We start from the raw sequence: 14,488 nt of genomic DNA, 5'->3' as shown, positions 1-14,488 counted from the left end.
CCCATCGGGCCAGAGAGCAGGGGTCCGGCTGTACGCGAACACACCGTATTAATACACTTCCTGATCCCTGATAATAAACTGCAGCTTAGAGAGATTTCCTATCATAACAAAGAGCCTCCTCCTGCTTCTTAAAGACACACAACACACACAGTTTCATATATGTGTCAGGCCAGTTTTCGTGGCGGGCATTTATTTACACAGCGTTTCTCAGAAGATGTTTGATAAGGCCTTATGAGGACTGGACATAAACATCAACAACTGGACGCTGGTGTTTGTGTTGAGACTGTTTACTGTCGTGTTGACGTTGGTTTAATGGCTGTCAGGAGCAGGGAGAGAGATACACATGAGTGTGTGTGTGTGTGTGTGTGTGTGTGTGTGTGTGTGTGTGTGTGTGTGTGTGTGTGTGTGTGTGTGTGTGTGTGTGTGTGCGTGCGTGCGTGTGTGCGTGTGTGTGTGTGTGTGTGTGTGTGTGTGTGTGTGTGTGTAGGGGGGTAGGCATAACCTGTCTGTCACTCATGTATGAGTCATGACTACAGGCCAGTTGCACAGATCTCGATCATATATAGTGACAATTCTATGAACCTGTTATTACATATCTCCTCCCCCATGCATGTGTATTTTTCCTATATGGTTTTACATATGAGGGTTATTTCTGATTCTAATTAAACGGTACATGGTACAGTCATTTATTGTTTACACAATGTGAAAAAAGCCAATAAACAAATCTGAATAGGCCAAAAGAAACATGAATGGTTCTTCTTATGTAATGATCAATAATGAATCAATATTTTGCGTAGGCCTATGCTTTCACAAGAGAAAGTTGGCATTTGATTTTTAAAAATAACTCATGATCGTCGTCGGCTCCCTCAGATCACGAGGCTCATGATTTGAGGGGCGGCTGACTGATGTTTTCTCAAAGGCAAAATGGCGTGAATGGGCACGTTACGTACGGGCCAAGGCGAGGAGAGCAGACTGACAAACTTACACCAACCACGAGATGGGGGAAATATCGCTGCGCGCCTAGGCCGTGCAGTACGGCAGCATCCAGAAGGGGTGTACACACGCATACAGCCGTGTTGCCATGTCTGTTTATTATAAGCGACTTTGGTCTTGTTTACTGTAAAGTTATATTGATCTTGTAAATATTGGGCTTGTTTCTAAAGTGTAGTTGCTTATTTGGACTTGTTTCCTAATGTTGTTTAAACCATGGTTCTCAACAATTTTCATGTCAAGGACCCCCAAATTAATATGTATTTCTGTACCAGGGACCGGGACCCCCCATTCAAGATTTGTGATGTTGAAATGTTCCACATTTTCTTCCAGACTTTTTTTTTTTGAAAATAGCAAATCTACAAGCGTATAGATCGGCTAGCCGATGCATATAGGTTTAAAAGTGCTCATGCCTCATGTGGCCTAAGTTGCTTCTTTTGGGCTTGTTTTCATAGACCTGGTTGCTTGTTTCTCTCACAAAATATGGCAACACTGGCATACACACACACACACGGCGCTCTGCTGTGCTGCTGGTGGAAAGGAGGAGGTAGTCGCTTCAATCACTTTAAGTGCTGACTTTGTGTACAACATTTTTTATGTAATATTCTGTAGGTAACGGCGGGCCGAGGCGGGGAGGAAGGTGGAGAAGAAGAGAGAAGAATGAAAGAGCCCTCACCGAGCAGAAGGAGGAGAAGAAAAAGAAACCATGAACGGCGCCGTGTACATTTCGTTTTTCCAAGGGCAGCTGGAGTCCGTGCTGGAGCAAGTGGTGCAGCTGGCCGTGCAGGAGATCAGCAAGACGGTGGGGTCCAGCCTCAACACCCTGCTGCTGGAGACCGCCGTGAAGGAGCAGGAGAACCAGCGGCTCACCGTCAGGCTGCAGTCCCGGGAGGGAGAACGTAAGGCCGGCGGAGGGGACGGCGGCGGCAACAACAACCCCACGGTCCCGGCTGCCGCTGCCGCCAGGGCGGGCGGAGACAGAACAAAGCCCGAGCACCACGCACACACCCCCGGCCACGGCCACGGCCACAACCATGGACACGGCCACGGCCACGGCACAGACACGCGCAGGCTGGAGCAGAAAGGACGGGTCGTGGGTAAGGGTTACGCACACGACACACACACAGAGACAGACAGACACACGCACACAGGCACCCACAGACGGACGGACACACTTCTAGTGTCTGCAACAAACAGGCTCCAGTGTAACACGCGTTTCATTACGTAATTCTGTAAAGCAGGCCCACAGTCAGTCCTTACACACACTGTGGACTGGAAACCCGTAACTCCGAGAGAGAGTGAGCAGATGGAACCAAAAATGACCCTTTAGTTTGTGTGGGTCCATGTGGTTTCCATTTTCACACTCTTCTGAGTTACATGAGCACTCTGCATTTCCACAGTGCGCGGCTGAAGTGTGCGTTTCTGCGGCTGGCAGGCAGGGCGCACAGGGGCCTATAGATAGGGAAACACTACACACTGACATGTATGTTGTAACTAAGGCTAGAGAGAGAGAGAGAGTGGAGGGGGGAAACAGGACAAAGAAGCGACAGTCACACAGACAAATATGAAAATGTGGGCACAGCGACACTGTAACACTGTAGTAACACTGTAACACGCCCCCCTGGTGTTCCAGTGGAGACTGGTGACCAACTTTTAATTGGTTTTAATTGGCAGTTGGTGACATTCTGGTGGTGCTTCTTGGACAAAGAAGGAAGCTTTGGACCCAAGTGAAATCTCTTTTGAGTGTTGAGAGTATAGACAGGGTTTCTAAAACACTAGAAGAAAGCAGATCTCTGACAAACTACAGAGAAACAAAGGGACTCGCTTGCTTGTAGCCTTTTAAAAGTAAAGAGAACCCCCCCCCCCCAGCAGCAAGATATGAGGTCTTTATGCCAAAAAGTGATATGCTGAGATTTTCAGTGAGTGATATACACTGAGACACTTAATCTGTGTATACTTTTAATTTAATTATTGTTGCCTAGTCATGGACTCAATTTAGACCTGAGGGAGCTGAGACAGGCAAGTACCTGGTAGAGAACAGTAGTTCAGGGTTCTCAGAACCCAGGAGTCTAGATGTGGTTTCAGTGTGTAGAAGAAGTTGGTAAAATGAGGCTGTGTGTTTTCTGAGCGTTGCACTGCTAGTGCACTAAGTAAGTGCAGTGCTTCTCAAAGTGGGGACAAGGGACCTTCAGTGTTCCTTGAGGGGTTTCCAAATGGACCTTTACAGGTCTGTAATTCTCAGAGTTGAGGGGGTCCTTGACATCAAAAAAGTTTGAGAATCACTGTGCTATTGTGATCAACTTGTCTGCTCGTGATGGATGCTGAGGAATACAATAACGCTCGCCCCCAAAACACGCTCGCCCCGGGGTCTAATCCGGTGGTATTCCTATAAGTAACCCCAGTAAAACTATGCCTAAACCTAACCTTATTCCTAAACGTAACCCCAGTAAATCTATGCCTAAACCTAACCTTATTCCTAACCTTAACCTCAGTAAAACTATGCCTAAACCTAACCTTATTCCTAACCTTAACCTCAGTAAAACTATGCCTAAACCTAACCTTATTCCTAACCTTAACCTCAGTAAAACTATGCCTAAACCTAACCTTATTCCTAACCTTAACCTCAGTAAAACTATGCCTAAACCTAGCCTTATTCCTAACCTTAACCTCAGTAAAACTATGCCTAACCCTAAACGTATTCCTAACCTTAACCTCAGTAAAAAACAATACAAGAACCGCTGGGGGCGAGCGTTCCGCCCCCCAAAAATTGGGGTGAGTGTGTTTTGGGGCGAGTGCTCCGGTTACCATGCTGAGATATCACAAAGGTAGAAGCCGGGTTCAAACCACCGACACATCCAGCCCGGTCCGACAGTACGCACTACGCACGCCCTAGCCTGCCGGGATGCCACAGTGAGCTTGTTGTTTTGTCCTGTGTTGACCTGCAGCTGCCTTGTCATACTCACTGGTGCATCAATGATAGACAGATGGATATATGGGCAGGATACACGGATGGATGGATGGATGGATGGATTGGATAGACGGGCAGATGGATAGATGAGACACTGGGGTTGTCATCAGCTCCATGATAAATGAAGACATGAGCAAGAGGAATAATGATCAAACTGAAGATAAATATTCCTGTAGTTCAGGTCAATACAACTTGTGTTCTATTATCTGTCCATTTGAAACACTATAATAATTATACAGACAGACATGATATATTATGTATTAATCTAATCTGACTGTGTATCTGTGTGTCTAATAAATTGAGTGCCACAAGGAAACCATATTATTTCCGCATTCACTCTCTGTTCCCCTATGTGGTTAAATTCTCTTGATATGGCATGCGAACAATGCGCACGCTTGTGCGTGCACGCACACACACACACACACACACACACACACACAGTCACACACACGCACTATGGCGTGCAAACTGCAAACACCCAGAAGCGTATACACTCACACACAGTGGGGGCAAGAGGTGGTACTGGTGATATTGTTTTTCTTGTTCTGCTCTCTCTGGATTGGCAGAGTGGCAGACCAAAGACTGTGGCGTGGCGTGTGGCATCGCCCAATGGCACTGTCTCTGCTGTAGCCACTGCCTCTCTGATGGGTAGTGGCAGAAACAGACAGACAGACAGACAGGTGTTTTGTTTGTTTCTTTTCCTCCTTCTTCTTTTTTATCAGACACAGCAGGATGTCTCCTCTTTTCTCTTCAGACTGTCAGAGGCCAGCTGTAATTTACGACCTTTGTCCAAGCACTGAATACATTCTCTTTTAGACGCTTTGGCACACACACACACACACACACACACACACACACACACACACACACACACACACACACACACACACACACACACACACACACACACACACACACACACACACACAAAAGTTAATATGCAGGGGGAAACTGTCTTCTGCCATTTTTGGTACCCAACATTGTCCATTATTGTGTCTTTGTGATTTTGTGTATTGTGTTCCTGTGTTCTGCTGCACAGTCCTTCCACACTGCTACTCCCTCTTGAAAAGTTTAATTTAACTTGCAGATGTGTGCTTGTAATGCACCACTAATCTGCTTGACTGCTTCTGATGGCCCAGTTCACATAAACATGGCTCCAGTTTGAATCAATCAATAGAAATCATGCTATATTTGAATCAATAATTCATATCATATTATTCAATAAGGACCATAGTAGTTTTTGAATGAAAACACAGTAGATCATAGTAGATTTGAATCAATATAAATCATATTAGATAAGATAAGATCTAGACTAGAGTATATAGTAGACATGAATCAATAGAGATCAGATTATAGTGCATTTATTACTATACTATAGTAGTTTTGAATCGACAGATCATTGTAGATTTGAATCAAAAGAGATCACAGTAGATTTGAATCAATAGCGATCATAGTAATTTGAATCAATACAAAGATTTACTCATTAGAGAACATTATAGTAGATTTGAATCATTAGAGATCATAGTAGATATGAGATAACAGTAGATATGAATCAACAGAGATCATAGTTGAATCAAAGGAAATCATTGTAGATTTGATCATAAGAATCAATAAAGATCGTATTCGATTTTTTTGGGGGTGTGTGGCTTTTCTGCCTTTATTGATAGTATACAGTAGAGAGAGACAGGAAAAGTGGGAGAGAGACACAGGGAGTGACAAGCTGTCAGGCGGCATTAGAGCCTATATGTGGTATGCTCATTAACCACCAGGCCAGCGGCGCCCCTCAGCCCCTGATCATAGTAGAGCTAAAACACCAGGAAAGAGGAGTGTCCTTTACATGTTTAATAATCTATCGCACGATTAGTGATTAGGGAGCTTCAGATGACATAATGTCCATCTTAAGCGCTTGGCTGACACTCTCCTTAAACAGATATTTGAGTGAGGGACACAATAGAACCTTCTGCCATCTTTTAAATCCCAACTTGAAACCCGTTTGTACTGGCAGGCACTGGTACAGAATTGTGTTTTTCCACTTTAAAAAGGCCACCCTTTAAGTTGCTGTAACAGTAGTCAACTACTGTTTGTTGTCCCCATGAAAATGTATGGCCTTCAGTCACTAAACTCATAAAAGCTGCAAATCATTTCAATAAAAATACTCTGTACGAATCCGACAACATGTTTGTATTAAATTCTTGCCCCCGAACTGAATATGTCAGTGATTCATTCCCGTTAAAAAAAAAACAATTCTAAGCCTGGACAGATTTGCTGGCATATTTTCCTGTAATATCCTGTGGTATTGGTTCAAAGCCCTCCCCCAGTTTAAATCATCCCCGGCTCTAAATAAATAAACAAAACCGAGGGCTTCTTTTAATGATTTGTACAAACTGAAGGGGATTCGTAACACTTCCACCTCCTATGCACCCCCGTCACAACATGTCATCTTCATTGTAACGCTAGGATAGGCATGGATTTACGTTTCAACATGGATCTGGCCTCGTAACAATTCGACCCCTGACCTTAACATGCTGGGCTCCTGACCTAAATGTCTGTGTGTGTTTATGGTACTCTGTGTGTGTGTGTGTGTGTGTGTGAGAGAGGGTTTGTGTTCAGCCTTGAAGTGTATTGTGTGTGTGTGTGTGTGTGTGTGTGTGTGTGTGTGTGTGTGTGTGTGTGTGTGACTGTGAACATGTGTGTGTGTGTGTGGGCCATATCAAAGGGGGAAGACTCGTTTTCATATAATGAAGGCTAGCCTCTAACCTCTGAGTGTGATAATGCCTTCGACAGACGCACTGCACTGCCCGTCGGTTGCCGGCCGTCCCCCAGTTTTGTTCAGTGGGGATTGGCGTGTATCGTCTGTCGGGTGGAAACCTCATACAGTATGTCCAAAGCAGTTTCTTGTCAGGATTCTAATTCAAAAACAGCCAAAGTAGCAGATCAACGAGCTCAAAACGCGTCGCCTCGCGCCGCGTTTCGAGCTTGTATACATCTGCTACTTTTGATACTTTTGTATGACGCTGTAGGATGAACACAAAAAGTGAATATATGGAGATAGGAGGTTTCTGCCCGACAGCAATGATATGATATATAAACAGTACATGGATGTGTGGCTTTGTCTTGCTAGAAATGTTTATATACATATAATTATCATGGCACTTCCTGTTTAACTGACATTGTCAAATCTCAGGGTCATTGTCTGAACACTGTGGCGCTGACCCTCCGGACTCCATGCTGGATGACAGAGAATGGATCTTTACTCCGTAGTTTTGCTTGTTTTAAAGGCATAGTGTGTAACTTTGCACTGTGTTTACATAACAAAACAATATATACTTTTTTTTTTACCCATCATTTCCCTCTATACCAGTAGCCATCAGCCACTGCAGTAGTGTGGTGGTGTTTACCTGCAGAAACACATTGCTCTCTCGTTGTGTTTTGGTGTTTTCACTTTTTTAGCCCAAAAAACATCCCCGTCTACAAAAACAAAAAAAGACAAAACAAACAAGTTTCTGCAGGTAAACACCACCACACTACCCCAGTGACTGATTACTGCTGGTATAGGGGAAATGAATCTGTAAAAAAAAATATTGTATTGTTTTGTTTTTGTATATTTATTTGTTTAAGTTTCTCAGGATAAGTGGTGTATAATATATAAAATGCCACTATACCGTATTTTCTCATGCAACAACATGGAGCCGGTTAGTTGTCTTTTGTCTGTTGTCCAGACAGGCCTTAAAGCTGCGGAGCCCTTGAGCCTGGCATGTCTCTTGTCATGAGGGGGGAGGGGGGAGGGGGCTTGCGTTGCGTGTCTAGTCTCTGCTGCGTGTTTTTTGCTCAAGTGTGTAGATGTGTGCACGCATGCGAGAGAGGACAGTTGCGTGTGAGAGTACAGAGGGACACGCGCATGCGCACTCTTGCTCAGCAAGTCTCTGCGTGAGAGTGTGTGTGTGTGTGTGTGTGTGTGTGTGTGTGCATCTTAACCCATTTAGACCGGGAAAGAATGTGTCATTTTAGATTTCTTTGGCTATTCAAAAATAGCAGATCTACAAGCTCATAGCGCAGCGCTCGAGCTAGTACATCTGCTATTTTTGAAAGAATGGTGAAACGTTTGTGCAAATGTTTTGAATATATATAATTTGTCTTCTATATCCTAACAGTTTTTTTTTTAAAAACATATATTTCTATATCAATGGTTCTCAAACTTTTTCATGTCAAGGACCCCCACAATTATATGCATTTGGCTGCGGACCCCCATCTCAAAATATGTTGTAATAGGGACCCACAGAAGCAAAGATTTGAGTCAAAAATGTTCCCTATATATTCAAAGATTTGCACAAATTTTCACGATTTTTCAAAAATAGCAGATCTATAAGCTCGTAGCGCGGCACTCGGTGCCGCGCTACGAGCTTGTATATCTGCTATTTTTGAATAGCCAGAAAAATCTAAAATGACACACATGTTTCCCCGGATTGAATGGGTTAACCACTTCAAACCTGGTGTCCCTATCTTTTGGGCATGTCATTGTAATTATAGACCAAATTATCTTCACATCACCACAGCCAAAGATTTATATCCATGTATAAACGCCGGCAGCGTTGCATCGGAGCAGTATTATTCAGTAACCTCATGTCTGGAAGAACAGGACACTTATGGTATTGTTATTGGCTATTATAAATATATTATTTTGCTTTAAATATCCACAGGCTGACTAACATTTTATATTGTGTAAATATGAAAAGTAAACTAAACCACCGCTCATCCGTAAAACAAACAAACAGACAAACACTTGGGTGAGGTGCTGGAGCTGAACTAAGTTACATAAGGGTGAACAAAACAAAAAAAACTGCAACCGCAGGCATTGCCTGAAGAAGGTCAACACGACCAAAAGCTTGCAATAAAATGTTGGGATACTTGCACAGAGTTGGTGAGTGTGCTGTTGCTGTTTCTTTTCTTCTTTAGTTCACCCTGATATTGTGTAAATATCAAATAGAGACATTCTACCCGTAAATACCACTCTGCTTGTTTGTTTACAAAAACACTCCGATCTGGTCTATTGGCAAAACATTTCAAAATCTTGTAAAAACTTTAACACATAAAAAAAAAAAAGTAGAAAAAAAGAACGAAGAATCTACAAGTTCACATCGCACCACGATGCATGGGGAGCTTGGCGATTGGTTACTTTCTCTCCATTCATCCTATCCTATGACAACAAAGTATATAGGGCTTAAGTGGTTAAGCAGATACAACAACGGCTAATCAGTGTAAGCTATGCTAGCGTGGATGTCTGCCATGTGAATGTAGAGTTAGTGGTGCGTGTGCACTGTGTGTGTGTGTGTGTGTGTGTTTGCTGTGTGGATGGATGGATAAGTCACCTATGTAATGGAGGTAACGCCATCTTGGTTCTTGGGGGTGTGTAATCATTGTATACGTATGGCGGTGGGGTGGTTTTTGGAGTGGGTGGGGTGTGTGTGTGTGTGTGTGTGTGTGTGTGATTCAGGGTAGGGCTGTCCTCTCTGTACATCAAGCTGTTGCTAATGCACCCCATCTCTCTGCCGAATTATGTACAGATGGCTGTATTGTATTTGTGTTATTTACCACCGCACACAACACAACACAAGGCCTTAGGCTGCTCCAAGCGGCCTGGCCTATTTTATATTGAATTGGGTTTTCATTTTTCGTTTTACTTTTTTGTTTGTTTGCTGATATTGTACATTTGCTGTGGTTATGTAATTTTTTTTTTTTGTATGCGATACCTGCAGGGCCTAAAACAAATAGTTCCCCTTAAAACCAATTTAGACCTGGAACATGGAATAGGTTGTTTAAACTGCTGAACGCCTCTGTGTCATTTCGGTTAGCTATATATATTGTTGCTGTCGGCCTGAAACCTATTATCTCCGCATTTTAACTTTTTGTGTTTTTTTTGTTGTAGCAGATCCACAAGCTCGAAGCGTGGCGCAATCTTGAGGTCGTTTTTTAGAATCGACCTCAGGCCTTCATGGCTGTGGAAGCTTTGTTCTTAACCCATTGAGTTCAGATATGTAGGCCGTGGCTGGGGGGGGTGGGGGGGTGGTGGATGACCTAAAAGTAATGATGATGATGAAGACGAATATGTATGGAGTGTGGACCAGACGCTGAGAGTCAAGACAATGTGACACAGTAACGTTTCCTGTGTACTTCCTTACTACACAATGTAGCTGTGTACCTCCATGTGTGTTCATTTAACTGAAAATCAGACGCAGTGGAGAAATGGAGAGAAGACGATTTTAGGTGAATTATTTGTCATCACATTGCTGAAATAAGTCTTTTCCATTTGTGGATCCAGTGGATGGAACGGTCATTTGTTGAAAAGTGTTTAATTTCTTTTTGACGACATCGGTATCGGCAGTTATGTGGCCCGATTTGTTGCCACTTTCAACCTTTTTTATTCTATTTCCATCCCTATATTTTTGGGCATGTCATTGGAAGTGAAAATGCTATAGGGCTTAAATAAATGTGTTTAAATAAATGTTCTCAAATAGAACATTTTGATAAAATCTTAAGTTATTCAAATAGATTCGTTTTTTTTTTTTTTTTTGACAAAATATCGTTCAAAATCGGTAATCGGTGGTCTAGGTAGGACTCTCCGCCATCGGGATGGCATCGGACTCTAACCTCTGGCTTCAGTCTATTTTCTATATTGACTTTTTCTACATTGTTCCTGAAAATGGACATAAAACCTGGCGCTATTTCCTGAAGTTTAGTGAAAACTTGACGATACATTAATGACCCATTAAGATTCTACACATGCCCTCTTTTCCCCACTTTTTCGTGCCAAGGACCCCCAAAATGATATGTATTTGGCCGTGGACCCCCACGCCCCCCCCCCCCCCCATCTGAAAATGTTTTGTGCCAGGGACCCCCAGAAGAGGAAGAGGAGATTTATATCTCCCTGCTCTGTGTGCAGCTGCAGCTGTCAGGTACTAACTCTGAACCATCAGGTTGCTAGAACTTGGTACACCAAGGTCATGTGACCTGCTGAGACAAACATCTGTCAACTTTCAACCTTTTATTCTATTTCCATCCCTATATTTTGGGCTTGTCATTCTAAGTGAAAAAGTTATAGGACTTAAGTGTTTAAATAAATTAAATGTATTAGTTAAATGTTGTCAAATAGTTTTTTTTCCCAGTTTTTGTAATTGATTAGAAAATGTTTTTTTTGACAAAATATCGGTCAAAATCTGTAAACGGTGGTCTATGTAGTACTCTCTGCCAGTGGGATGGTATCGAACTCAAACTTCTGGCATCAGTCGGGGCTGTCGGACGGGCACTATTTTCCATATTGACCTTTTCTACATTTGTTCCTGAAAATGGACATAAAACCTGGCGCTATTTACCGACGACATTAATATGGTGAGAACAACAAGTCTCCCTGCTCTGTGTGCAGCTGTCGGGTCTCTCTGAACCGTAGAACCTGGTACACCAAGGTCATGTGTGACCTGCTGAGACAAACCTCATGTAGGCCCAGACCTCACAAAACGCAGGGCGTCACCTTTTTACCCTCCTTGGCCCCGAGACTAAGGTGCTAATATCTGACATCTCACAATGGCGTGTGTGTGTGTGTGTGTGTGTGTGTGTGTGTGTGTGTGTGTGTGTGTGTGTGTGTGTGTGTGTGTGTGTGTGTGTGTGTGTGTGTGTAGGCAGGCCAGGGTCAGGTCACATTTGAGGGAGGGGGAGGGGGGGGAGCTATCTGAGAGCACACAAACACCGTTTTGTCTGTACTGCAGTGCATGTTTGAGGCTATTTAAGGCTTACCTGAAGAATACATTACATCGCCTCCATGTCGGGTGTAAACCTCATGTCCAAAACTGTTACTCTTCAGGATTCAAATTCAAAAGCATCAAAAGTAGCAGATCTACAAGCTCAAAACGTGTCGCTTCGCGCCGCGTTTCGAGCTTGTGGATCTGCTACTTTTTATCCTTTTTGTGTGACGCTGTATATGATCAAGTAGGGCGTTGATTTACGAAAAAAACACTAAAACATAAAATATGTAGATGAGAGGTTTCTGCCCGACAATATGCTATCTTAACTTAGAACAGTGGTTCCCAACTTTTTCTGCATCAGGGCCCACTTGAAAAGCCCCACAGCCGAGCCCACCCATCTGACCACTTAACGCGACAGCCGCCAGCATGTTGTTGTGGCCAATTAAATCGATGGTGTTCCGGCTTGGATCAATGGAACTACGGCGTTCCATGTACTTTGAGTTCCTGTGTAGCAGTATCGCAATGAAAACAACATTTACAAGGTTTTCAAGGCCTTTTTCACATATAATATTTTTTATATTATCATTCAAATCTGAAGTGTTTTGCCAATTATTTGGGGGCCCACTTGCAATATCCTCGCGGCCCACCAGTGGGCCCCGGCCCACAGATTGAGAACCATTGTCCTAGAACGGTGGTTCCCAAACTGCGGGTCCCTAAATGATTGCAACATTGTGCAACATTGTTTTCTCACTCAACAGTCAACAAACCAACATACAGTATAAGTGTACACAGGGTATCTGCACATTTCTAAAGTTACAATTGAAGGACCTTTAAGTTAGAAAGAGGAAAACATTGTGAAAATAGCCGATCTACAAGCTCACACTTGGAATTGGGTAATTCCAAGTGCTTGTCAGGGTGGGGGATCCCCAGTTCAAATATGATTATTTTGGGGCGGGTCCCCAGTTCAAATATGATTATTGTGGGGGGTCACAGCCTGAAAAGGTTGAGAACCACTGTCCTAGAACACACAGTGGCTGGACTTGTGCTGATGGCTATCTGAACAGAATACAACCTCCTGTGTCCCAGAAAGAGAAAACATCTTTTGTGCAACTGGTGGACTTGAGCCAATACACCACATCTTATATCGTTAAACTGTGAATACATAAAGAGGAAGCTGGTTGGGGGGGGGGGGCGGGTGAGGGTGTGTGTGTGTGTGTGTGTGTGTGTGCGTGTGCGTGTGTGCGTGCACTGCACACATGCGTGAGCATGTCTGCACGCCAAATCAAGAGAATCTAACCACAAAGAGGAACAGAGAATGAATGTGGAAATAATATGTATATATAAATGTGTGTGTGTGTGTGTGTGCCTGGGGTGGGTTATTTTATTCAGAGTGAGTTTTATCCTACGGTAATCTAAACGAAACAAGACTCATCACATTGAACTGCTCTAAAGCAAAATGTGTGGTTGTGTTGTTGGGCCTGTGTGTGTGTGTGCGTGTGTGTGTGCGTGCGCGAAACTAATTAACGGCGAATGCTTACACTACAGTGCCGTTGCTTTAATTAAGTTACTCTGGACGAGGAAAATCGACTGAAGTGCCTAAAACGCACAAATGTTTGTAAATCTTTTAAAACCTCTCTTTGCTTCATTGTTATTTTTACGTTTTTTGCCTAAACGTTTCCTTTGGGCCGACGATAAATTACGTGCAGTGAGCCGTCTTTAAGACTTGACCGCCGGTAACACACATGCCATGTGCTGAGTGTGTACTGGACTCACACGAGGCCCCTTTCCCCACGTATATGGACAGATGTCGTTTGACCTCTTGGCTTGTCAATCAGCGGAAAGGTCACGCCAACGCCATGGCAACCAGTCTGTATATTTCTGAGGCTTCTTGTGTTCAATAATTCATACATCTATTATATACAGTGGCACACATTCAGATACAGTAGAAATGTCTGCTGCTACTCCACAGTGTAGTTTTGCTCAGAATAGGGACGCTATAGGGTCAATGGGGTTAAAAATTAGAGATTCAACGTTCACACACTGCTGCTCATGTGTACTGTGCTGTGGCCAAAGAAGTACATCCACCTAAAAGTATGTTTTATATAAACATTTAACTCAAATTTTATAATAGAAGTCAAAAGGGCTGTGATCGCACTGAGTCATAGATACTGTATGTCATAGACCAAGGGTTCCCAAACTTTTCAGGCTCACAACGTCGCATCGCGACGCGTTGTGAGCTTGTAGATCGGTTATTTTCAAATAAAATCTTGCGGGGAAATTATAATAAGCAGATCTGGCAACCCTGACTGAAACCCTGCAAATTAATTTGGGGACTCCCCAGTTTGGGGACCACTGTGTCGTACGTAGACGGCTGACGTCACAGATGACTGACATCACAGGCTGTCCACATTAATTCTGAGATCCACGTTGGAACCACGCCGTTCCCATGTAGATCATGAGAACCGTTTGATTTTAAATTTAAATAAAAACAATAATAATAATATGTGATGTAGGTTATTAGTAACTGGTTTCTGTCGTTTGAGATTAAACCTCTCAGTGCGAGGTTTGATGTATTGGATTTGTGTTGATCACAGGCAGTCATGGCTTCCAGTGCTGGGGAGAGGGCTGCAGAGGGAACTCAGGGTCCCCACACATTTTTAGCAATGAATTTCCAAAACTTTTCCAAAACTTTTCCAGAATATTTAGCCCAATTTCCAGGCCTATATAACAATCATTCAGCGCAATAATGTGTCTCTTACTCCTATGTACAATGCCCAAAGATAGGCAGTGTAGCAAA

The 14,488-nt window shown here is 43.3% G+C and overlaps 1 protein-coding gene across 2 annotated transcripts in view; it reads left to right on the top strand.

Moving 5' to 3' along the window:
• Nucleotides 1-1,534: 1,534 nt before the first annotated feature.
• The window catches only part of LOC311056338 (uncharacterized protein), a 50,906-nt gene continuing 37,952 nt past the window's right edge, over nucleotides 1,535-14,488 (top strand). For both annotated transcript variants that reach the window (XM_084072899.1, XM_084072898.1), the window contains exon 1: nucleotides 1,535-2,087. In XM_084072899.1, the coding sequence (XP_083929025.1) occupies nucleotides 1,697-2,087 (391 nt within the window). In that variant the 5' untranslated portion in view covers nucleotides 1,535-1,696. The remainder of the gene's footprint in view (nucleotides 2,088-14,488) is intronic.

The sequence above is a fragment of the Gymnoscopelus microlampas genome, assembly GCF_963454915.1.
Source record: "Gymnoscopelus microlampas genome assembly, chromosome: 11".
NCBI lineage: Eukaryota > Metazoa > Chordata > Actinopteri > Myctophiformes > Myctophidae > Gymnoscopelus > Gymnoscopelus microlampas.
The sequence above is the reverse complement of the archived record's forward strand: the minus strand, read 5'-3'. Positions and strand labels throughout refer to the sequence as shown.